The following is a 25,655-nucleotide window of genomic DNA, read 5'->3' as shown; positions in this document are numbered from 1 at the left end:
GTAAGTGACACCACGTTTGGCTACCATAAAGGATTACCGGTAGGATGATTGTCCTGTATATTCTAATTTTCAAGCACCTAGACAACAACCTGACTAATTTATTGCTTCAATTGATTTTCTTCTTAAGTTCTTGGTTTATGATTGATCCTAAATACCTAAAGTTGTTGACTTGTTCAAAAATTTGATTAAAAAAAAATGAAATAGAAAAGAAATAAATGAACAATTTTAAAATAAACGATGTTATGGAAAAGCTAAAAAAAGAAGTGGACGTAAAACTTGTTGTTCGAACGACAAACACGATTACGCGTGTTGGTTTTATAAGTCCCCTTCCGTTTTCCATTTTTTATTTGCGTGTCATGCGTGCGTTAAAAGTAGGTGTATGTATGTATGTATAAATATGTTTGTGTAAAAATGTATGTAGAAGCATTTGGTCGCGCGCGCGCGCGAACGTTGTATGTGAGAGAGAAAGAGAAAGAGAGAAAGAGAGAGAGAGAGAGAGAGAGAAGAGGTCAGAGACAACGTCGCGTCGTTGCTCGCAGTGATCGTCGCGACGCCGTATAGACGGCAACCCGTTCTACCTCTGTGAAATTTGTTCTTACTCTCCCATCTATCTATCTTTGTCCACTTTCTATTACTGTTTTTTTTTTTTTAAATACTTTTTATTATTCTTATCCCCTACCACTTCTCTCATATTAATTATTCAAAATTATTTATCATATTTTTGTAATAATAATTTATTTTTAATATATTACTATTGTTATTATTATTATATTTATTTATTTATTTAGTTGCAAGTAAACAGTTGTGGTTGAAGATTAAAAAAAGAGAGAGAAAAAAAAAATTAATAAAAAAAAAAAAAGAGAGAGAGAAAGAGAAACAACAATTTATTTTCAATTTGTTAATATTGTTATTATTATATTTATTTATTTATTTAATTGCAAATAAACAGTTGGAGATTAGAAAGAGAACAGAAAATTGATAATAGAGAGAAGAAAGAGAACAAGAGTGAGAAATAAAAACACATAGTAATTTAAATAAAATATATAATAATAATAATAATAATAATAATAATAATAATAATAATAATAATAATAATAATAATAATAAATATATATATTAAATTAATATTAATAATAAAATTAATAAAATAAAATAATAAATATATCAAATTTTTTTTTCCATTATTATTGCATTATCCGTTTGTTTATTTTCTTTTTATTTTCTTTTTTCTTCTTATTTTGGGTCTCTCCCTTTCCCTTTCCCTTTCCCTTTCCCTTTCCCTTTCCTTTTCGATTAATTTAATTTGATTTGAAATATTGTTTTGTTTGTTTTGTTTTTTTTTTTTTTTCAATGGATTCAAATTTGTTGATAACAAGTGGAAAATGCTGACCAAAGGATCTCGTTATTCAACATTCTTCTTGCACATTTAAGGACAATCATTCTCATTGGATAAAAGTGCGTAACAAAATTATTCCTCTTTCAAACTATTATTATTATTATTATTATTATTATTATTACTATTGTACTTTTCTTTATTAGCTAAAATGAAATAGTACTTTACAAGATTATATGAGTTTGAGGGTGTGGGTGGTAAAGTTTACGCGAGACACGTGACTTTTAAACTTTATTTTACTTTACTCATATTTTTAAATTGTCCTCTTTCTCTCTCTCTCTCTCTCTCTCCCTCTCTTTCATTCTCTTTTTTACTCAATCATGTTTTTTTTTTTCTTATGATGATGATAGCAATCTAATGAAGTTAACAAAATTATTTTGATTGATGACAAGAGAATAGGGGGAAAGGGAGAGAATGGAGAGAGTAAGATCAAAGGTGAGATATTTAATACACATTCAAATATAATATGATAACAACAATAACAATAACAACAACAACAACAACAGTGTTATATTCAAATGATATATATATATATATATATATATATATATATTTCGTCCAATTGAAACGATATCAGTTTCTATGTCAGTCAATATTGTTTTAACGTTTGCCAATATCGGTCAAACTGATCGCTCAAACGGTCTATTGTTTTGAGTATCGTTCGAAATTAGACCCATCGGGAAATAACTCTGATCTATAACAACACATACATATATACATATATATAAATATGTATGTATGTTAAATCTAATTATTCTATTTAATTTTAAACAAAATTATTATTTATTTAATTCTATTTAATCTACAAAATAATTAATATATTGTAATGTAAAATATTCTTTTTTTTTATTTATAATATATATATATATATTATAGTACAATATGCAATATTATATAATAAATATTTATTGTATTTATAATAATAATAATAATAATATATTTTTTATTTTATTTATAATATATAATATAAAATAATACATATATATATAATATTATATAAATTATAATATATTAATTAATATAATATATAATAATAAATATTATTATATTATATATTATATTATATAATATATATATACAATTTATATATTTATATAAAGTATAGTAAAATAATAAAATAAAATTAGAAAAAAAAAAACAAAAAAACAGTACAGTAAAAAGATAAACGTTTCTTTAAAACATTACATTAAATTATATTGTATTAGATAAAATTTATTTAAAAAAAATATATTTTTTTAATCTTTTTATTTTTTTTTTAAGTAATTTTATTCTTCTCACAATAATTGTCGTTTAACGTCAATTTCTTTTATTATGAATCTTTTATACACAAATTATTATTTTTATTGTATTTTTTTTTTTTTTTATTCTTTCTGCCAGTATTCGTGAAACGACTTGGTAAGGACCTTATTAAGGTTGAGATAGTTTTTCTTGAAATCTTTTTTCTTCTTTTTCCTCGTCTTTCATCGACATCGAGAAAATTTCTTTCTTTTCTTACAAAAGTGGTCGGAAAAAGATATTTTTTCTTTTCTTTCGAAGTAAGAGAGAGGAGAGAGAGAGAGAGAGAGAGAGAGAAAGAGGAAGCAAATATTTGCTGAAAATCGTGGCAAATGGTATTTCAATTCGATTCGATTCAAATCATTGAATATAAATCTCTCTTTTTTTTTTTTTTTTTTTTTTTTAAATAAAGTAAAGTAAAGTACTCGGACAAAAATCTAAGTTAAACATTTCAGATTTAAGTTTCCGTTCATGTTTTTATTTAAATTCTCATTCTCAGATTTATTATTATTATTATTATTATTATTATTATTATTAATATTATTTAAATATGTAAATACTTTTATATAAATACACATGTATGTATCTCAATCTTTTGTATCATCAGAAAATATTTTATTCTTACTATTATTATTATTATTATTATTATTATTATTATCATGTTGACATAATTATTAACCTTTTGAGTGCTATAGACGCATATATGCGTTTGGTAAAAATTATTATAGTGGTCTACAAACGCAAATGCTTTTTTGTTAACATTAATATAAAATAATGTAATGTTTATATTAATAATTAAAAATAAATTATATATATATATATAATTTAATTTTATATGAATTAAATAATATTTATAAATTTTATATTACAATATAATTATTAAAATTGTTTTTTTGTTTTTAATTTAATTTAATTAAAATATAAATTTTTATTTATAAATATTATTATATAATATTTATCATTTAATATTATAATTTTATATAATTATAATTATATATTAATTATTCAAATATAATTTATATTAATAATTAAAAAAAATTAAGTAACGTTTATATTAATTAATTAAATTATATTCATGAAGAACAACTTGAATTATTAAATACAATTTATTATTACAATAATATACATATATAATTAATAATAAATTATTCTATTCCTATAGAAACATTTTAAGTAAAAATATTAACCACTCAAATGGTTAAATTTGTTTAAATATTTTATTATTATTATTATTATATGCAATTATTTGTTTACAGAGTAAAAGAAAAAAAAGAAAAAGAAATTATCGATGTTTATTATTTCTTTTACAAATTAATTTTTTTTTTTTGTATAAAGTTGTATAACGTTTTAATCCTATTCTAAAAGTAGTCTTTTATTAATTTATTTAAAACATTAAAAAGCTTCATATTTTAATAAGAAAAAAAAAAAAAAAAAGAAAAAAAGTAAAAGAAAAGAAGAAGAGGAAGAAAAAGAAAAAGAAATGAAAAAGAAATGAAAAGAAATGGAAAACTACAAAGAAAGGATTAAAACAGAAAGAAAAAAAAAGAAAAGTATAGAAAAATTGAGAACAATAGGGGAAACACATTTTACTGGTATTAAAAGTTGATATGCTTTTACGGAATAGTTTTTTTCTCTATTTTTATTTTTTTATATATATATATATATATTTTTTATAAAAGAAATCTTAGAAAGGTTTCCTTAGAAACCTTTCTATGGGAATTTAAAGGGTGAGTAGTATCTGAGGTAAGATATTTTTTTTTTTTACATTTGTAAGAGACAACTCGTTTATTTCCCTTTTACAATTTATTTCCATGAGATATTTCAGTTCTATGAAAAATATTAAAACGTTTGCCATGTTATAATATTTATCTTTTTAAAGTGAAATAAAAAAATAAAAATAAAAATAAAAAAACAATTATATTTTCTTTTATTATTATTATTTTTACAAATGGTATAATACAAATTTAATTTGAATTAAATTAAATTTAAAAAACAAATGTGTGTGTGTGTGTAAAAAACAATTTTCAAACAATTTTGAAACACCTTAAATATTTCTAAATAATAAAAAAATAATTTAATTGTTAATTAATTTTATATAATTTATTTAAATTGTTTTTTTTCATTGGTATCCTTCCTTTTAATTATTATTATTATAAATATTATAATTTCTTTTTTAAATTATTATGATCGTCATATTATTTAATTTTTATTTATTTAATATACTAATAATTTATATTATATTTTAATTATTATTATTATTATTATTATTATTATTATTATTATTATTGGCATTAGGAACTTGAATTTCATTCATTGCAACAAATACCAAATTCATTTTATTATTATACAATAAATTACATTTTTATTATCACATAAACATTTATTATTTTATTTATTTATTTGTTTATTTATTATAATAAAACCACATTATAATATTACTTTAATCTCATAACATTTTTCTATTTCTTAATATTATTGTCGAAAACACTTTTAGAATTAGAAACAGTTTGTCATTGTCAAATGAATATTTTGTTTGAATATGAACAAGAAAAACAAAGATAGGGGAAACTAAAGAAGGGTTGCAAATGGTTGCTGACGTGAGAATAATGATGGTGTTGGTGTTTGTAGTAGTGGGATTGTACAAACAAGTTTAACATGAGACGTAAGTTTGCAAAACATAGTACACAGTTCTTTTTTTATTGTCTGACGAGTGATTACGTGATTAATTAATTTATAGCCCTTTAGTGTATATGTATAAATATGTAAATCCTTTAGTGTTGGTGTATGTTCATTCATTTTGACCAAGAACTAATAATTAAACGTTTTGCACAAATGCACAAATGAATCTTTGGTATTCTAACTGCTAGTTCAGTAGTTTTCGACAACTTTGAAGAAGTGTGTGTGTGTGTGTATGAGTTGGGATACGTGTGATCAGCCTGACGAGTTTGTGGCTGACTTGTACTACTGCAGACATTATGGTATCATGCCAAAAATGCCTAATGGGTTACTTTTTTTTATCTTACCCTATATATAATCCTAACTTTATTTTTTTTTTAGGTGAATATTCGATTTGCGATGTATATTTAAATGATTGATTTATTTATTTAATAATTCAAATTTTTGTCTAAATGTTTAGAACAGTATTGGAACAATTATTAAAAATATTTACCTTAACATAATTACTAGATTATTACTTAAAAAAGAAATATCCCGAATATTTCATCTAAAAGTGATTAAATTAAATATTTAATATTTAATATTTTTATTAAATTATATATTACGAAGAAAAATATACAAAAATATTTAATATACTATGTTAGTTAATATTTAGTATACTAAAATCTATAAATAATAGATTAATATTAATTTGAACTAATGTTTAATAGGTTACTCTAATTTTATATATAATTTTATACAAATTAACAATTTAATATATAATATGAATTTTTTTATATATTGTTTAGATATCGATCTACCGATCTATCGACCTATCAAACTAACGATCTACCGATCTATCGACCTATCAAACTATCGACCAATCTATATATCGAACTATCCAAAAATCGAAAAATCGATATATCGAAAGAATCGATATATCGAAACTATCGATATATCGAAACAATCGATATATCGAAATAACCGATATATCGAAATAATCGATATATCGAAAGAATCAATATATCGAAAGAATCGATATGTCGAAACAATCGATATATCGAAATAATCGATATATCGAAACAATCGATATATCGAAATAATCGATATATCGAAACAATCGATATATCGAAACAATCGATATATCGAAATAATCGATATATCGAAACCATCGATATATCGAAACAATCGATATATGGAAATAATCGATATATCGAAATAATCGATATATCGAAACAATCGATATATCGAAACAATCGATATATGGAAATAATCGATATATCGAAATAATCGATATATCGAAACAATCGATATATCAAAACAATCGATATATCGAAACAATCGATATATCGAAATAATCGATATATCGAAACAATCGATATATCGAAACAATCGATATATCGAAATAGTCGATATATCGAAATAATCGATATATCGAAATAATCGATATATCGAAATAATCGATATATCGAAACAATCGATATATCGAAATAATCGATATATCGAAATAATCGATATATCGAAACAATCGATATATCGAAACGATCGATATATCGAAACAATCGATATATCGAAACAATCGATATATCGAAGCAATCGATATATCGAAACAATCGATATACCGAAACAATCGATATATCGAAGTAATCGATATATCGATATATCGAAATAATCGATATATCGAAACAATCGATATATCGAAACAATCGATATATCGAAATAATCGATATATCGAAACAATCGATATATCGAAACAATCGATATATCGAAATAATCGATATATCGAGATAATCGATATATCGAAACAATCGAAATATCGAAATAATCGATATATCGAAACAATCGATATATCGAAGTAATCGATATATCGAAATAATCGATATATCGAAATAATCGATATATCGAAATAATCGATATATCGAAACAATCGATATATCGAAACAATCGATATACCGAAACAATCGATATATCGAAGTAATCGATATATCTAGACAATCGATATATCGAAATAATCGATATATCGAAACAATCGATATATCGAAGTAATCGATATATCGAAGTAATCGATATATCGAAACAACCGATATATCGAAACAATCGATATATCGAAACAATCGATATATCGAAACAATCGATATATCGAAACAATCAATATATCGAAACAATCGATATATCGAAATAATCGATATATCGAAACAATCGATATATCGAGATAATCGATATATCGAAACAATCGAAATATCGAAATAATCGATATATCGAAACAATCGATATATCGAAGTAATCGATATATCGAAATAATCGATATATCGAAATAATCGATATATCGAAATAATCGATATATCGAAATAATCGATATATCGAAATAATCGATATATCGAAACAATCGATATATCGAAACAATCGATATATCGAAACAATCGATATATCGAAATAATCGATATATCGAAATAATCGATATATCGAAACAATCGATATATCGAAACAATCGATATATCGAAATAATCGATATATCGAAATAATCGATATATCGAAACAATCGATATATCGAAACAATCGATATATCGAAATAATCGATATATCGAAATAATCGATATATCGAAACAATCGATATATCGAAACAATCGATATATCGAAATAATCGATATATCGAAATAATCGATATATCGAAATAATCGATATATCGAAACAATCGATATATCGAAACAATCGATATATCGAAATAATCGATATATCGAAACAATCGATATATCGAAATGATCGATATATCGAAACAATCGATATATCGAAATGATCGATATATCGAAATAATCGATATATCGAAATAATAGATATATCGAAATAATCGATATATCGAAATAATCGATATATCGAAATAATCGATATTACTAAAAATATTACTAATCTATTACTATATATATTACTTAAAAAAATATATTTCTTTTCTTATTAATTGATTAAAAATCTACAAAGATTATCATGAAAATAATTTTAATTAGATCGACGATCGATAAATCGGTCATTTAATAAATCTTCAAGGAAATTCTGAATAATTGAACAAAAAACTGTATATATGTATATATATATTACATACGTAGCCTGATATAGCTTGAAGTTATATCTAATACTACTCGTTCCTTCCTTTCTTTAGAATTTTTCAATAGAAGTACCAAGCATTCATCTTTATACGTGTTCCATCACAAACCATCTTCTTCGTGGCTTACCACTGAAACTACCACTACCACTACTACTACTATTTCTACTACTACTATTACACAGCTAACTGGTACAAACCAATAAATTTTTTCTCAACGAACATACATTCTCATATACACACATATACACACATTCCAAGGGAATATATTTTTCGAAAGAAACACGAGATGAGAATAAATTTCGAGATAAGTAGATATAAGTTATGTTTATGTATATGTACATGTATGTACATGTATATCTATCTGTATGTATCTGTATGTACATGTATGTAAAAGTTAGAATACGTATCATCTATATTTTTGTTCATATATGTATGTTTAAATACATGTAAGTAAAGTCACGTTGTTGAGAGAATATTCGACATGTTCTTCTTCTTCTTCTTCTTTTTTATTTTTTTCTTTTTCTTTTTCTATGATATATAAAAATAGTTCAACGTCGTTTATTTCCTAAGAATAATAATAAAAACTATTGAAAAAAAAAACAAGTGGAAAAAAGGGGTAAGTTACTTAAAGATGATTTTCGTGTTGGAAAATTCGTTCAGAAACATAACCGAGATGAAAGACCATCATCATATCGATGGAATATGAAACGTAGTTTTATTCTTGTAAACGGAATAACCTAATGGACCCTTCCTTCCCTCTTACTCCATTTCTTTCGTTTTCTTTTTTTTTTTCATTTTTCCTTTTCTCTCTTTCTTTCTCTTTTACTCTTTTACTCTTTTACAACGCGACTACGACATAAGCAGAATTTCCTTTGAAATGGAATAAGAGTTTTCCGATCGGCCGTGACTTTGAAAGGCGAATCGTATTTCTCGATTGGAATTTCTTTTTCAAGAGAAGGTTTTAACATAAAAAAAAAAAAATAAAAAGAAAAAAAATAGAAATCCCTTTTTTTTATCTTAGGATGATTTTTCTTTTAAAGTCTTAATTTGTCTTTTAGTTACAATATCGTTTGACATTGACTCATCATGATTATTATTAATATTCTTATTGTTTATCCACGAATTTGATTGAAATTTCATGCTTTCTAATTTGATTTGATTTGTTTATAGTATTTGTTTATTATACTTTGTTATCAAAATCAATTTATTATATTACTTATCATCATTTTCTTTCTCTTTCTTTAATTCATTATTTAATATATTTTTTTCTTTTATTTACACGATGTATAATAAAAGTTCACACTAACGTAATATTCGACACGTTTCAAAAGAAATTGTATTATAAAAATGTCTTCTCGTATTGATATCATTTTTTTGGTCAAATATATATGTGTGTATGTAAGTGTATGTGAATGTGTTTGTGTAAAGCCATGATAAGCCGCTTATGTCGTATCGTGGTACACGAATCGTAACAACCCTTAAAAATGTTTCCTTCGATTGCGTGTGTTTTAAACCCCCTGTTGAAAATTTTCCTTTTCTTTTATTTCTCAATTCTTTTTTCTCATCTTTCAGACAAGTTCAAAAAAAGTTCTTTCTCTTTATTTTATTTTATTTTACGATTTTTTTTTAACTTAAATCCTGTAAATCTTTCTTCGATTAGTAAGAAAAATACAAACAACCAACGGCTACTATTATATTTTTCCATCGTTACATTTTTTGTTTTCTATTTTTACTATTTCCATCATATTTCCCATCATTTTATTTTCATCCCTTATTCTCTCGGATATTTTCTAAGAGTATACGTAGAGAAAGGGGGAGGATGAGTGTGGGGGTGAGTTAAGGGAGTTATGGGCTGAAATTTCGAAGCGTTTCCTATCGATCGGTATTGTTTAGTTTTACGTTATCTTGAAAATCCGATAATTTCAAAGTGTTTTCTCTCTCTCACCTTCTCTTTACCCCCCCCCCCCCCCTCCTCCCCTACCCATCCCCCCCAACAAGCTATTATATAATCGTTGCAAAATTGTATATCTCAAAATATGTATTATATATATATATAAACACATACATATACAGGTTGTCTCAAAAGTTCTTCTATCAAATTTAAATAACTCACAGATTCTTTTTTTTTAATTTGCACAGAATATTTTAAGAAACATATCATATGACTCGTATTATTTTTATTATTATTATTATGCATTAACATTAGAGACTCAAAAGTTCATTGCTGTAAATATCAAATCCCACCAGTGTTCTCGTCCCTGAGCCTGACCCCGTCCATTCGTGGTTTTCGTAGCCCATTTCTTTAAGATGCCGAAACAATATTGTCCTCCCATCTACGTCTCAGTCTACCCAATGGTCTTTTCCCGTTCGGTATACCGACCAGTATTTTATGCACCCCCCATGCACGCCTCGTGACACCTGCCCATCTTAATCGGCGTGATTTTACGACGTTTATGATGTCCGGTTTTGTTGTACATTTGGTGTACTTGTATGTTATCGAGGGTTGTCTTCATTCATTCGTTTCCTCATCGCATTTTGCACCGAACATTTTACGAAACAACTTGATTTTCGAAAAGCCTTCAATTTCTTTTGGTCCCGTAACGTAAGTGACACCACGTTTGGCTACCATGAAGGATTACCGATAAGATGATTGTCCTGTGTATTCTGATTTTCAAGCACCAAGACAACGACTCGAGTAATTTATGAAGCAGCCTGAGCGAATTTTTGAAACAGCCTGTATACATGTACGATATACATACACTTATACTTATGTATGTGTATTTTATAATATATGTTGTTGTTTTTTTTTTTTTTTTCATTTTTTTCTTTCCCCCATTGCACACGTTATGCAATAAAAACCGTAACGACGTTAGTTCATTTGCTCATTCGTTCGTTTTTAATTCGTCCGAAGGTATTGAAATTCAACAGGCATTGTTAAATATTAAATCGTTCGTCGACAATTCCGAGATAAAATGAAATCGAGTTTTATATCGAAATACGAGCCTGATATATATATATATATATATATATATATATATATATATATATATATATATATATATATATATATATATTATATACGTGTATGTGTAACATAGTGGAAAAAAACGCAACCAACCAACCAACCAACCAACCAACCAGCCAACCCACCTGGGTACGATTCATTTACATCATCGTTTTGCGTGATACCCTTTTTTGCAACAAACGCTAACGAACTGTTTCTCATTGTGGTGAGGTGAGGAAGTGGGGATGAGAGAGGGATTGGTAAAAAAAAAATACAAACATTTAACAAATACACGTTTGTCAAACAAATATTGTATATCTACGAACGAATAAACGTGTGATTTTATAAACTTCTATGAAATACGAGTTCACATTGACCAATCATTTGTTTGTGTGATCTATCAAATAAATAATGGTTTTAATTTAACAGGACGAGAAAGAGGGGCAAACTTTGATGTCAAAATTGATGGAACATGAAAAAAGTGGGGGGAAATAAGAAAATTGTAGAAAATTTCTTGGCTTATAAGAAACTTCCGTTTTAACGATTATGCGAACGAATGGCATTCACGTTTTGCAAATAACTTGAGAAACCTCTTTAAAATGTATGTCTCTTAACGTTCTCGTAATACCCTTTGTTTTGTGGAGAGGAGCATCATCTAAGAAAGTCGAGTTGAGAGTTGAAGATGAGGTCTTCAAGTTAAGGGTCTTCCCTTAAGGGTATCGAAAAGCTTCTTCTATCGAGAACAACTCGCAAGAATCTTCGAATGTGTCCTATCTATCTCTTATCTGATTCAATTTAAGAATTATATGAGTGGAGAGGATGAAGGGATGAAGGGATGGTTCTTCACCTTACGTTAACTTAACAAAAAAATATCATCAAAATCATCATATATTTAAGATAGAGGTTCAACTATGATGATACAAAACTAACAAGAAACGTTAGTAACCTCGTTGAGGAGGAAACATCAGGTTCAAGAGACCCACCCACAACCCACTCGAGTTCCTTAATTAGCAAGTTGATCTAGTTACGTCAAAGTTATATGGTGTGTTTCTTTAACACACGAAGAGAGAGAGAGAGAGAGAGAGAGAGAGAGAGAGAGAGAAGAAGAAGAAAGGAAATTATTTTACTTATCATTAAAATATATTGAAAAGAAATGAAAATTAAATAATAATAAAATCATTGAATTTAATTTTATCACAGATCCATCTGTTTCATCATTTGTTTTTATCGTAAAAAATAAAGCAAAAAAAACAAAAATTGTATGACGATTGATTGCGAAGACAACATCAGAACGTTTGCTTAAAAAAAAAGAAAATAAAAATGTTTGCATATCACACAAGAGTTAGAAATGAAACGTTTGTTCAAATAAACAAGTTTCGAGAATAATTTATTATAATATATAATAAAAATACGGCGCCTGTTCGTATGCAACCCTCCAGACACACTTTGAAAATGTTGCTAGCGAGTGCCATCTACTGGGACGGACATTTTTTTCAAGTCAAAACTGTTTATACACGTATGTATGACGGGTTGCCTATCTTTCGGGCAGATACAAAAAAATTCAGTCCCAACAGATGACGCTCGCAAGCAACATTTTCAACGTGTGTCTGGAGGGTTGCATTCATACAGGCGCGCATTTTTACAATAATTATAAAGAAATTAAATAATAAAACATTTTATTTTTTATAAATAATGATGATTTATAAATAATGATATGTTTGTCTATTTTTCTCTTTTTACGTAGTGTTAAGGCCGTTTCTTTTCCCCAATACATCACCGCGTTTCATTTTTTCAAATTACACCCATTCTAATGAAGTTTTCACTTCCAAAAAAAGAAATATAATGATTTGTTTCAGATAATGACGGGCCCTTTAGTGAATTACCTGTTAATGGTATCCTGTTTTACCTTCGTCAACGCTCGTACGTATTTAAACGTGTCAGGTGATATTCTATTAGGTGCCCTATTTCCAATTCACGGTAAAGGTATCTCAGGTGAAAATTGCGGCAAAATTAGGGTTAGTATTTGATGATCAAAAGAAAACCCAAAAATAAAAAAAGAAGAAAAAATATAATCAGGAAAATGGAAAGTTAATTAAATAATTCGATATTTCCATTGAATTCGTTTGATCCAGTTGGAAGATGGAATTCAACCATTGGAAGCAATGCTTTACACGCTTCAACAAATCAATCAGGATCCTAACATTCTACCGGGTGTACGTCTTGGTGCCGTTGCATTTGATAGTTGCGACAATCCAAATTATGCACTCGAGCAAGCATTGAATTTCGTCAAAGGTAAATTAATTCCATTGTCTTGGAATTTATAGTCCAGTCAAACAAATTTCAATTAGAAATTAAAGCTTTAAGGTTCAAGGTTTTTTCTATTTTTTTTAAATTATTTCATCCTTTAAGTTTTTCTATTTCATTTTTCATTTTTTGTTTGTTAGTTTGTAAAGAAATAGGATTTTTAACAAATTTCAATCAGAAATCTTCGTGAGGTTCCTTTTGTTTGTTTTTGTTTGTAAAAAAAATAGAATCTTATCTTATCTTAGATTATTTTATCTGAATTTTTATTATTATTATTATTATTATTATTATATTGTTATTTATTAGGTTTCATCGCTCATTCGAATGAATTTCACGTTAAGGAATACGAGTGCAGAGATAAAAGCGTACCAAAGTTTTCGAAAGGTGGATTCGACAAAATTGTTGCAGTGTTGGCAGACCAGTCGAGTTCGGTCACCATACAGGTAACTTTAACATTCTACCTACCTACCTACCTACCTACCCTACCCCTAGCTATCTCATCCTTTGAACTTTGTCCTTTCGTAAGGGATCAACTTTGTTAAACGAAAGACCAGAGGTTACTCTTTCCCTAAATGAAATTTATTTAGGAACCAAATACTCCTCGATTTTACTCTAATCGAATTTCAAAGACGAATAATTTATACAAACTTTGAATATTTAAACAAGAAATAGAAGAAGAAAGTTACTTTGAACATTTATCAAAATTATAAAGTTACATAAATTGTCTCTGTGTGTGTGTGTGTGCGTGTGTGTTTTATAAATTATTTATATTACACATGAACACAAAAAGAAAAAATAAATAATTAATGAAATGTGATAAAACAAATAAGAATTAAAATAAAAGAAAAATAATACATGGAAAATAAAAGAATAAAAATATTAAAAAATATTATTGTTATTAAATATATATATATATATATATATAATTTTTTTTAGGTGGCTTCAATGTTGAAATTGTTTTCAGTACCACAAGTATCGTATATGGCAACGTCACCAACACTGAGTAATAAAAAAATGTTTCCACACTTTTTCCGTACCATACCAAGTGACCTAAATCAAGCTCGTGCTATGTTAGAAATTCTTAAGTAAGTTTAAAAAAAAAAAAAAACCAAAAAACAATTTAACCAAAACTAGAGAAGATTATTAACCCCTTGACAAATACAAATTAAATGGAACTTGATGCAACCAAAAAATACTATTTAATTAAATAGTATTTTAAATAATTAATAAATTAGTAAATTAATAAAAAAAGATATAAAAATAATATTAGTAAAAATATTATTAAAAAATTAATAAAAAATACGAGTCTGACTCGTCTAACAGTGGCCTATGAAATGAATGACGAGTCTGACTCGTCAAAGTCTACAGTGGCTCATGAAATGAATGACGAGTCTGACTCGTCTAACAGTGGCCTATGAAATGAATGACGAGTTTGACTCGTCTAACAGTGGCCTATGAAATGAATGACGAGTTTGACTCGTTAAAGTCTACAGTGGCTCATGAAATGAATGACGAGTCTGACTCGTCTAACAGTGGCTTATGAAATGAATGACGAGTCTGACACGTCATTATATGTCAAGGGATTAATAATATCATTAATTTTGTTACTTAATTTTATAAGCATATCTAAAAAAAGCTAATATTACTTTAATTAAAGGAAATTCGAGTGGACATACGTTTCAGTGGTTTATTCGGATACAGAATATGGTAATCATGGTTACGAAACACTAATTTCCCTAGCTAGTTATTATAACATTTGCTTTAGTGCACCACAGAGAATTGACAAGGAACATTTTAAAGTGGATGATTATGACGATGTTATTCGTACGATTACAAGTAAAACTGACGTCAGAGGTACGTAAACAAATTTTTATACCTATAGTTTTTGCATGGCACCAATGTGAAATCACCAAACGTCATAGTGTTAACATTGGTTGTATTTTGAATGTTGATTCAACAGTGGTTGTACTTTTTGCTGAAAAATCAACGACCTTGTGCGTATTGGAAGCTGCAAAAAGATTAGGTGTTGGTACCAGATTCGTATGGATAGGAAGTGATTCATGGTCTAGTTCGAATCATCGTGATTTTGCTGACCTTGACTCGAGTCGTATGGATCAAGAAATGGCAGTATTGGAAGGTGCATTAGTTGTTCAACCATTATCCAGACAATTGTCTGGTTTTGATAAATATTTCACAAGTTTGACATTAGAACATGAAACAATTAATCCATGGTTTGGTGAATTTTGGCGAGAATATCATCGTTGTGATAATAATCAAACTCAGGTATTAATATCAAAGTATTATTATAAATTTAATAAATATTAACATTGATTTTTTTATTTTTTTTAGCATACCAACATTACAGATGAAGATTCATACGTGTCTTGTCGGGACATTAATTTGAAGATTAATCGTTCGACTGGTTACAAACAACAAAAGTTTTTACATTTCGTCAGAGATGCAATTTATTCCGTTGCATATGCACTTCACGATATGCAACAAGAAAAATGTGGGACAAATTATTCAGGAATTTGTTTGGAAATGAAACACATCGATGGAATTGATTTAACGCGTTACATTCAAAACGTTTCTTTTAAAGGTATATTACATATCTTAACATGTCAGTCATTAGTGACTGACACTAGACTTCAGTTTAGGCCACGTCAGTCATTAATGACTGACAACGTATGACATGGATATATCTAAGCTACACGCGTGGCCTGACGGGGACTTCCTTAAAAATGATCGTGACGCTCAACGTGTTTATTTTATTTAAATCAAAAATGTCATTACATTTTTAGATGATGCAGGAAATAAATTTCGATTTATGGATGGTACAGATGGTCCCCCAAGATATTCCATTTTAAATTATCAAAAAAATGACGATGGTGCTTATCGATGGGTTGTAATTGGTAATTACACAGGTATGATACTCAACCAATTTTTATGTTCATTTGAAAAGAAATAAATAAATGAATTTTGTTTTTGTTTATAGAAGACGATGACAGAACCCCATCATTGTATATAGAAACAGAATTAATGAAATATCGAAATCAAACGGAAGGTGGTAGAATGAACTTTCCAAATTCGACTTGTTCAAAACCATGCCAATCAAATCAAGTTATTGTACCTGAGAAACAAGATTATTGTTGTTGGAAGTGTCGTAAATGTGGACTTTATCAATACAAGGTGGACGAGCACAGATGTGAGGATTGTCCATCTGGTACACGACCAACGGAAGATGCCAAACATTGTGACCCAATTCCAGAAGAATATATCGATTATTATAATCCTTGGGCTATTGTTGCTATGGTTGTTGCTACTATTGGTCAGTTCATAAATAAAATAGAACTTTTATTTATCCTTAAATAATTTCAATGTTCAATAATAATTAATATTATATTTATAGGTATAATATTAACCATTTACGTATGGTTTGTATTTCGAATTTATGATAAAACACCTGTTATCAAAGCATCAGGTCGTGAATTGTCTTCCCTATTATTATTAAGTATTCTAGCATCATTTTTAATGACATTTGCCATAGTGGCTGAACCAAAAACTGAAACCTGTGCTATTACCAGATTTGGTATTGGATTTTGTTATACTTTGTGTTATGCAGCTTTGGTCACCAAGACTAATAGGATTCATAGAATATTTAATAATATTTCATACAGTCCACGTAAATCAAGGTAAGATTTGTAATTAACACAATGTGAATCTTTAGAAAAATTCTCGTCAGGCCACAGGCCTTATTTTGTATTGAAAAGATGTGAATGTGTCAGTCACTGGTGACTGACGTGGCCTTAATTGAAAGTTTAGCGTCAGTCACCGATGGCTGACGTGGCGCTCAACATGTTAAAAAGTGCATCTTTTTACAAAACGTTTATTTTATTATATTTTCTAATTAATTTTATAGATACACCAGTCCTAAATCACAATTGTTAATAACAGGAATATTAATAATACTTGAAATAATAGTAAATATTACGTGGCTAGTAACTGTACCACCATGGGTGACACACGTTTATCCAACGAGAGATACTCGATTAAGAATTTGTCAAGGTCTCGATGATACATCCTATATGATTAGCCTAATCTATCCTTTCGTACTTATAGGTAAGACAATAAACAATCATTGAATTATTTCATAAATATAAAATATATAATTTTTTATCAACAGTAATATGCACCATTTATGCCATAAAAACGAGAAAATGTCCAGAAGGTTTTAATGAAACGAAACATATAGCATTTACTAATTATACCATAATGGTTTTATGGTTGGCATTTGTACCACTTTATCTTGTATCAAACAGCAACGCAATAAGGGTTGTAACCTTGGCATTATCATTATCCCTTAGTGGTTTGGTTCAACTTGCTTGTCTATTCTTTCCTAAGATTTATATTGTACTAATTAAACCTGAGAAGAACACTAAGGAATTGGTTATGGCACACCATAGAAGTTCCTCTTATTTACCAACACCTGCAACCCCAGTTGTAGCATTAAATGGTAATCCATTTATATTTCATAACGCGGAACAGAAACCATGACCATTGGAATTGTCAGAAAGCTCTGGCGAATGGTTTCATTCAAATGAATAATTTGAAACAATGAAAGCTCTTTTTCAATGCTTTAATTCAACTATAATAATAATAATAATTTATATTTATTATTTTTAATGGGTATTTTATATATTTCAATAGTTTTATTTAATATTAAATGCATTATAGCTTGAATAATGTTTAATGTCTTTTATTTTATTTGTTTTTTATCAATATAAGTATTGTTTTTTTTTAAATTAATTAAATTATAAATATTATTCTATTATTTTATTTATTTATATATTATTGTATTATTTATTATATTATAAATTAATTAAAAATATTATCATTGCTATCTTTAATATTCAATTAAATTTTGCACGCTGTTAATGTTCAAATTTGAATATACAAAAAAAAAAAAGACAAAACAATTCAATCGAATTTTTATTAAATTAAAAAAATGTTTAATCTTTAATAATTAAGATTAAAAAAAAATTAATATAAGTATTGTTTTATTATTTAAAAAAAATATATTCTTATATTATCATTGCTATCTTTAACATTTAATTAAATTTTGCACGCTGTTAATGTTCAAATTTGAATATACAAAAAAAAAAAAAGACAAAACAATTCAATCGAATTTTTATTAAATTAAAAAAATGTTTAATCTTTAATAATTAAGATTAAAAAAAAATTAATATAAGTATTGTTTTATTATTTAAAAAAATATATTCTTATATTATCATTGCTATCTTTAACATTTAATTAAATTTTGCACGCTGTTAATGTTCAAATTTGAATATACAAAAAAAAAAAAAAAGACAAAACAATTCAATTGAATTTTGATTAAATTAAAAAAATGTTTAATCTTTAATTATTAAGATACAAAATAAAAATAAAATAAAACCATCGACTATACATATCGTTATAATTAAGATAATATTATAGTGATATAAATTTAATCAACAAAATATAATTAATATAAATAAGCTTTGACGAATGAACGAATAATTATGAAATAACTTTTTTTAATTATAACAAACTGTTGATGAGAAGCTTTATAATCTAATTATTAATCACAGATAAGATGATAATGATAATACACAGATATATAATTATGCATTATTAGACCAATCCGATTCTTTGCTTCCTGTGATGCAAGTGATACGTACATTTATGATAAAAATCTCAAACATATCGAAACTTGATGAACTTGATCAACACACACAAACACACACATATATGTATATTTATAAATATTTATTTAAATTGCTTCATTATACAACATTTAATATATTAAATAATTAATTAATTAATTAATTAATTAATAAAACGCACAGTGTCCAATCATATTACCGTAAGCAGTAAAATCAAAAGGAACTTATATTTTAAAAACAACATGTTTCTAAAATCAAATTATATGAATAAAATGAACATTATCTAGATAAATGTTTCTCAATTAACACTAGATTGCCCGAGATTTCTTGTATAGCTATATTGCCCAAAAACAGTCAAAATGACTGCATTGTGAAAAAATAACTAATGTGTAAACAAATTTGTTTAAAATTAATTTTTAATATTTCTTATATTATTTACAGTTATACAACAAGTTATTAGTAAATATTAACAATAAAAACCAAATTCTAAGAAATTGTGTCATTATATACATAATTGTTTTTCTAATTGAAAATAAAAAACAGTCAAAATGACTGCCTTGGGCAATCTAGTGTTAATGATCTACAGAATCACATTTAAATGATCATCCAAAAAATTCAATGATTTCATTATTTTGATAACAATTTTTATTTTATTTCAACATTCTGTACAATTTGTTTAATATTTCATTTGATTGATGATAACAAAATGTTTGATTGATTTGCAACCATGCAATGAACAAAGTGAGAAACACTTGCCTAGATAATTTATTAATTAACTTTTACGAATTTAATAAAAAAAAGCACATAGGTATTATAAAATATATATATATATACACACATATGTATAGATTTACATGCATATACATAAACCAACGAAACTAATGAAACTAATGACCAAAATTTGTATATATAATATATTATATATAATATACTAAATGGGTTATCAACAAAATACTGACATTTAAATTATTATTCTTAATTATATGTATATATAAAAAATTAAAATAAAATAAAACAAAAAATCTGATGCATGCATAAGATAGAAATATTTATTTAACACGTTGAGCGCCACGTCAGTCATCGGTGACTGACAATAAACTTTCCATTTAAGCCATGTCAGTCATTTGTGACTGACACTGTTTACATTTTTCAATACAAAGTAAGGCCTGTGGCCTGACGAGGATTTCCTTACAAATGGGCATGGCGCTCAACGTGTTAAAATGTTTTTGTCAAAGATATTAATAATATATATTTATCATAATAATTTTTATGGGAAAGTATGAGGGAGAGGGGGGGGAGGAGGAGGAGGAGGAGGAGGACTGGGGGAAATATTTAATAATAAACACTCTGACGAGTGTTATTGTTAATTGTTATATTATTAATAATATTAAAATCGAAGACAGGATGGAATTAAAAATCATTTTTTTAACGTTATTCAAGTACAAGGATTTTCAAAAAATGTAAGTACAATATACAATACAACAAGGTTTAAAAACCTTTTTTGCGCTATATTCATGAAAATATCATTAATTTAACAAATATAATAATATTATTATTATTATTATGATAATTGTAATATATAATGATAATAATAATCTTAATAATAATCATAATAATATAATTACACAGTAAACATTTTGTAATATAATATCTAAATATCTGTACAACATATACAGCCAAAAAAAAAAAAAAAATAGAAGAATATTTTTCGACGACACGTATTTTATCATCTGTGATGCAATGTAGTGGTCGAATTATTTATTTACCTTTATTAATTAAAAGAAGATCCATCGACAATTTGCAAGACATGAAATATAATCTGCACTATTATTTTTTTCCTTTTTTTTTCTTACAAGAACAATTTTTTCTATTATAGGGGAAAAAAAGAAATCATTTTACGGCGGTACAACAAATGTGGAAGAAATCTCATTTAATATTATTTTCAATTTGATATTCAATTAAAGCAACATTTCGCGTGTTGTTTTTAATCAATGATACATTGATTTGTTTCAAATTTAACAAACATTACAATCAAGTTTAAGAAAAAAAATGTTTCAAGTTAAATATTATATCTATATATATATATATATATACATGTTATTTTTTGTTTCTTATCAGAGACAATATTTTGCATACAAATATTGAAATTTAAAAATTGTTTAATACGTTGAGCGCCACGTGAATTCTTACGGAAATCTTCGTCAGGCCACGTTCAGTGTCTGAATGAGTGTAAAAGTTGATTGTCAGTCATATATGACTGACATGGCCTGAATATGAAGCTGATCGTCAGTCACCAATGACTGACGTGGCCTGAACGTAAAGACTGGCGTCACTCACCGATGACTGACGTGGCCTGAACGTACAGTCTGATGTCAGTCACCAATGACTGACATGGCTTGGATGTGAAATTGATCGTCAGTCACCAATGACTGACATGGCCTGAATGTGAATTTGATCGTCAGTCATTGATGACTGACATGGCTTGAATGTGAAATTGATTGTCAGTCACCAATGACTGACATGGCCTGAATGCGAAGTTGATCGTCAGTCATTTATGACTGACACGGCCTGGGTGTGAAATTGATCGTCAGTCATTGGTGACTGACATGACCTGGATGTGAAGTGGATCGTCAGTCATTTATGACTGACATGATACTCAACGTCTTAAACAATTTGTATTTTTATTATCTTCTAATTATTATTAGTGCAAAAAAGTATTATTATTATTATTATTATATAGAATACTTTACGTTAAAAAATATTTATAAAATTGGAAAAAAGAGTAAAAAGGGGGCACGAATTATTTGATCCTGCCATTATTTAAGATTGTCGAACAATTCTTTACAAAAAAACAAATGAAAAATATCTTTTTTTTTTCTTTTTCTATCCAAAAGTCCAAATCTTATTATTTCACACACACATATATACACACACACACGTTTAAAATCCCACTTATTGAAATATATCCTTTTAATTATTATTTAATTAATTCGATCATCACAATTATTTTCTCTCAAATGGATACAATTATTATTAATTAATTCGATTTTTTTTACAACAACAACAACAACGCGATTCTTAAGAATGTAAAACGTTCTTAAGTTACAAAATTAATCCAACAATCGTTTATTATTTTATTTAATTATTATTATTATTAATTAATTAAAATCTAAATGATATGTGTGGTGTTGTGTTATTGCTCGTTTGTCACGCATAATTTCAATTAAATTTATTGAAGAATGATTCAAAATTTTATCTACTATTTGTTTTTTTTTTCTTTTATCTTACATTTCTAACATTTAAAATCTATTTTATAATACAACTTAACATTATTGCTCATTCATATATAAACAATTTTTTTTTAGTAATACAAATTACTTAAGTACTCCCCCTATTTTTTTGTTTTGTTTTAAATATTCTATAAACATTTCAATATATGTAAGATGATAAAAATAACTTACAAAAAATATAGTAATAAGATTAATAATAAAAAAAATAAAATAATAATAATAAAACGATCAGATCAATGATCAAACTTCAATCAATTCTAATTTCTAAACATTAACTCGATATTATAATTAATTAATACTAATCGATTTAAAACGACGCATATTTATAAATGTCTCATTAAAATATACATTTAAAAATAATACAGTTACAAACCTAACTAATTTTAATTATACAGGGTGTTCTAAAAGTCATAATAAAATTACTTTGTTTTAAAAATCAAGATAATTGAAAATATGATAATTCGTATGATAAATATAAACAATTGTTGAATGCATTTTTTTTTCGTACAATTATATGATTAAAATGATTTTCAAAACACCTAGTGTTTAATATATCAATTTAGTGAAAAAAAAATGATTCATGGTAAAGTAATTAAAATATGATTTTCTTTAGCAGCTCGTTACCGAGGAAAATTACTTGGAAAAGTACTCACAAGAACTAAAGTGCTTTTCAACGATATTCATATTCACTTTGTAACTCGTCAAAGGTATATAAGGTAAAGCATTAACTTGTTTCACTTCAACAGAATTTCTATTAAAATCTGCTAAGTAGTAGTAAAGTCTTAACATAAACTTAAATAGTATTTTAAAATAGATTTTATGAACAGGATGATTAATTGTTACTTCAAAAACGATCCCAAAAGAAAATCTTAACCTAAATACATATACATATAATAGGTATAGTAAGAGCTGCCAAGGGCAAAGGTATAATATCTTCATTTCTGGAAGACTATGATCGTCATTTTAAAACGATCAAATGATTCAAACTTCTTTAATCTAATTACGTGCAATAATGTGCGTTTTATGTGTGCATGTGTGTACCAGTATTTTATCTAAATCTCGTTTTAACACGTTGAACGCCACGTCAGTCATCGATGACTGACAATTAGACTTTACGTTTAAGCCACGTCAGTCATCGGTGACTGACATTAGACTTTACGTTTAAGCCACGTCAGTCATCGGTGACTGACATTAGACTTTACATTTGAGCCACGTCAGTCATCGGTGACTGACATTAGACTTTACATTTGAGCCACGTCAGTCATCGATGACTGACATTAGACTTTACGTTTAAGCCACGTCAGTCATAAGTGACTGACATGTTCACATTTTTCAATACAAAGTAAGGCCTGTGGCCTGTCGGGGACTTCCTTAAAAATAGGCGTGGCGCTTAACGTGTTAATTAACTAACACTAACGATAATGTCGTGAATAATAATTTAATTTATTTACTAAGGACGACAAGAATTAATTATGAAAAAAAAAGAAACGAGAACAATTCCTTGCGATTAGATTAAATATTACAGGGACGTATTCATTTTATAAGGCACAGGTGTGTATACATTAAAAAAAGGGTTCTTTTATTTAAAACCTGTTTTTTTTTTTTTTTGGTTTTTCTTCAATACGCACAATTTTTTTTTAAATATTTTAATTTGATTATATTTTCAATGGAATTGAAATTAAATTTTTATTTATGTAAATTGATTACGCGCGTTACGATAAAATATATCATAGAAAGTAAAATAGTGGAATTAATTTCATTTTTTTCTTCTTTTTGCATAAATAATTAAGTCGTCCTATGCAAAACGTGTAATCACGTTTGCTCCTAAGGCCTTTCATGGACGGAATGGCTGATAAGGAAATATATATATATATATATTTTTTTTGTTATCTTTTTAAAATGATTATTAACCCTTTGTGTACTGAATTTTTTTGATAATTTTTATATATAACGAATTTAATTTGTTACTGTAATTCTATATGAATTAAATATGTAAATGTAATACATTTTATTTGTAATATATTGTTGCAACAATATTTCAATTACAAAAGTATAAATGAAATAAAATAGAAATATTTATAGATATATATATAATGAACTTTTTAAATTCTGATGACGAGTCAGACACGTCAAATGTACCCAAAGGGTTAAAATACTATTGAAACGAAGTATCAAGATGGTATTATTATATATATATGTATACTAAATTATTAATTATTGTTACGAATATATAAAGTACTTAAAGATAATATTGTATTTTTATTATATTTTTTTTTCGCGATTAAATTCTATTATCAAGGAAATTTACGCGAAGGTGTGTTTGCACTCCTCCGGCGCGATGACGTCATTTAGAAAAAAAAAGGTACGTCATATAGTGAATATTATAAACATAAAATTATTTAAGTCACACAGCCGCTCGGTTCGCTAACGCACGAAAAAAAAAAAAAAAACAAAATAAAACGTTTCGTTCGTTGCTTCTCCATTTCTTATTTCTTATCATACTTTTCTTTTTTTTGTTTCTTTTTTCTTTTTTTAACGCGTTAGTAGTTCAAACGGTTTATCTGTACATTACACATTTTTTCTAAGTTTCGTAATACTTAAAAATATTTATTAAAAATTAAGAAGAAGAAGAAGAAGAAAAAAAAGAAAAAAAAAAAGAATTAATGATATAATGATAAATAATATTTACAATAATAAATTCTGCAAACACGAGTCAAGTAATTAAAAAAAAATATATATATATTTCCTATGATTTATTTTATATTTAAATTATTTAATAATAATATAAAATAAATTTATATGTTTTATCTTAATTTTAATATTTTTTATTTAAATATTTATATGTTTTGTTTTATGTAATAATATTTTATTTAAATTTAAATATAATATATAAATTTATTTTATATTTCAATTATTCCATAATAATATAAAATAA

The 25,655-nt window shown here is 26.4% G+C and overlaps 1 protein-coding gene and 1 long non-coding RNA gene across 4 annotated transcripts; one reads left to right on the top strand and one right to left on the bottom strand.

The window, feature by feature from the left end:
- Nucleotides 1–1,086: 1,086 nt before the first annotated feature.
- Nucleotides 1,087–19,944, top strand: LOC107065844 (metabotropic glutamate receptor). Of its 3 annotated transcripts, none has more exons than XM_015319893.2 (13): nt 1,087–1,455; nt 13,281–13,439; nt 13,557–13,716; nt 14,035–14,171; nt 14,665–14,813; nt 15,386–15,582; nt 15,689–16,011; nt 16,078–16,327; nt 16,530–16,652; nt 16,724–17,056; nt 17,138–17,420; nt 17,648–17,847; nt 17,912–19,944. In XM_015319893.2, the coding sequence occupies exons 2-13, from the start codon at nt 13,284–13,286 to the stop codon at nt 18,280–18,282; spliced, it is 2,682 nt and encodes an 893-aa protein (XP_015175379.1). In that variant the 5' UTR covers nt 1,087–1,455; nt 13,281–13,283; the 3' UTR covers nt 18,283–19,944. The 3 variants fall into 3 exon arrangements, with proteins under 3 accessions (XP_015175379.1, XP_089031891.1, XP_089031892.1); XM_089175765.1 differs by lacking the exon at nt 1,087–1,455 and adding an exon at nt 1,693–1,828; XM_089175766.1 differs by lacking the exon at nt 1,087–1,455 and adding an exon at nt 5,312–5,330.
- An 891-nt stretch (nt 19,945–20,835) lies between these two features.
- Nucleotides 20,836–25,519, bottom strand: LOC149031472 (uncharacterized). Its single transcript, XR_016177688.1, has 2 exons — nt 22,042–25,519; nt 20,836–21,998 (listed from the first exon to the last, which is right to left on the bottom strand). It is a non-coding gene; the product is annotated as an uncharacterized LOC149031472 (long non-coding RNA).
- Between the last annotated feature and the right edge of the window lie 136 nt (nt 25,520–25,655).

Source organism: Polistes dominula, unplaced genomic scaffold, assembly GCF_049000335.1.
Source record: "Polistes dominula isolate Pdom_NZ unplaced genomic scaffold, Pdom_raw_medaka contig_19, whole genome shotgun sequence".
In the NCBI taxonomy this organism is placed as follows: domain Eukaryota; kingdom Metazoa; phylum Arthropoda; class Insecta; order Hymenoptera; family Vespidae; genus Polistes; species Polistes dominula.
The sequence above is the reverse complement of the archived record's forward strand: the minus strand, read 5'-3'. Positions and strand labels throughout refer to the sequence as shown.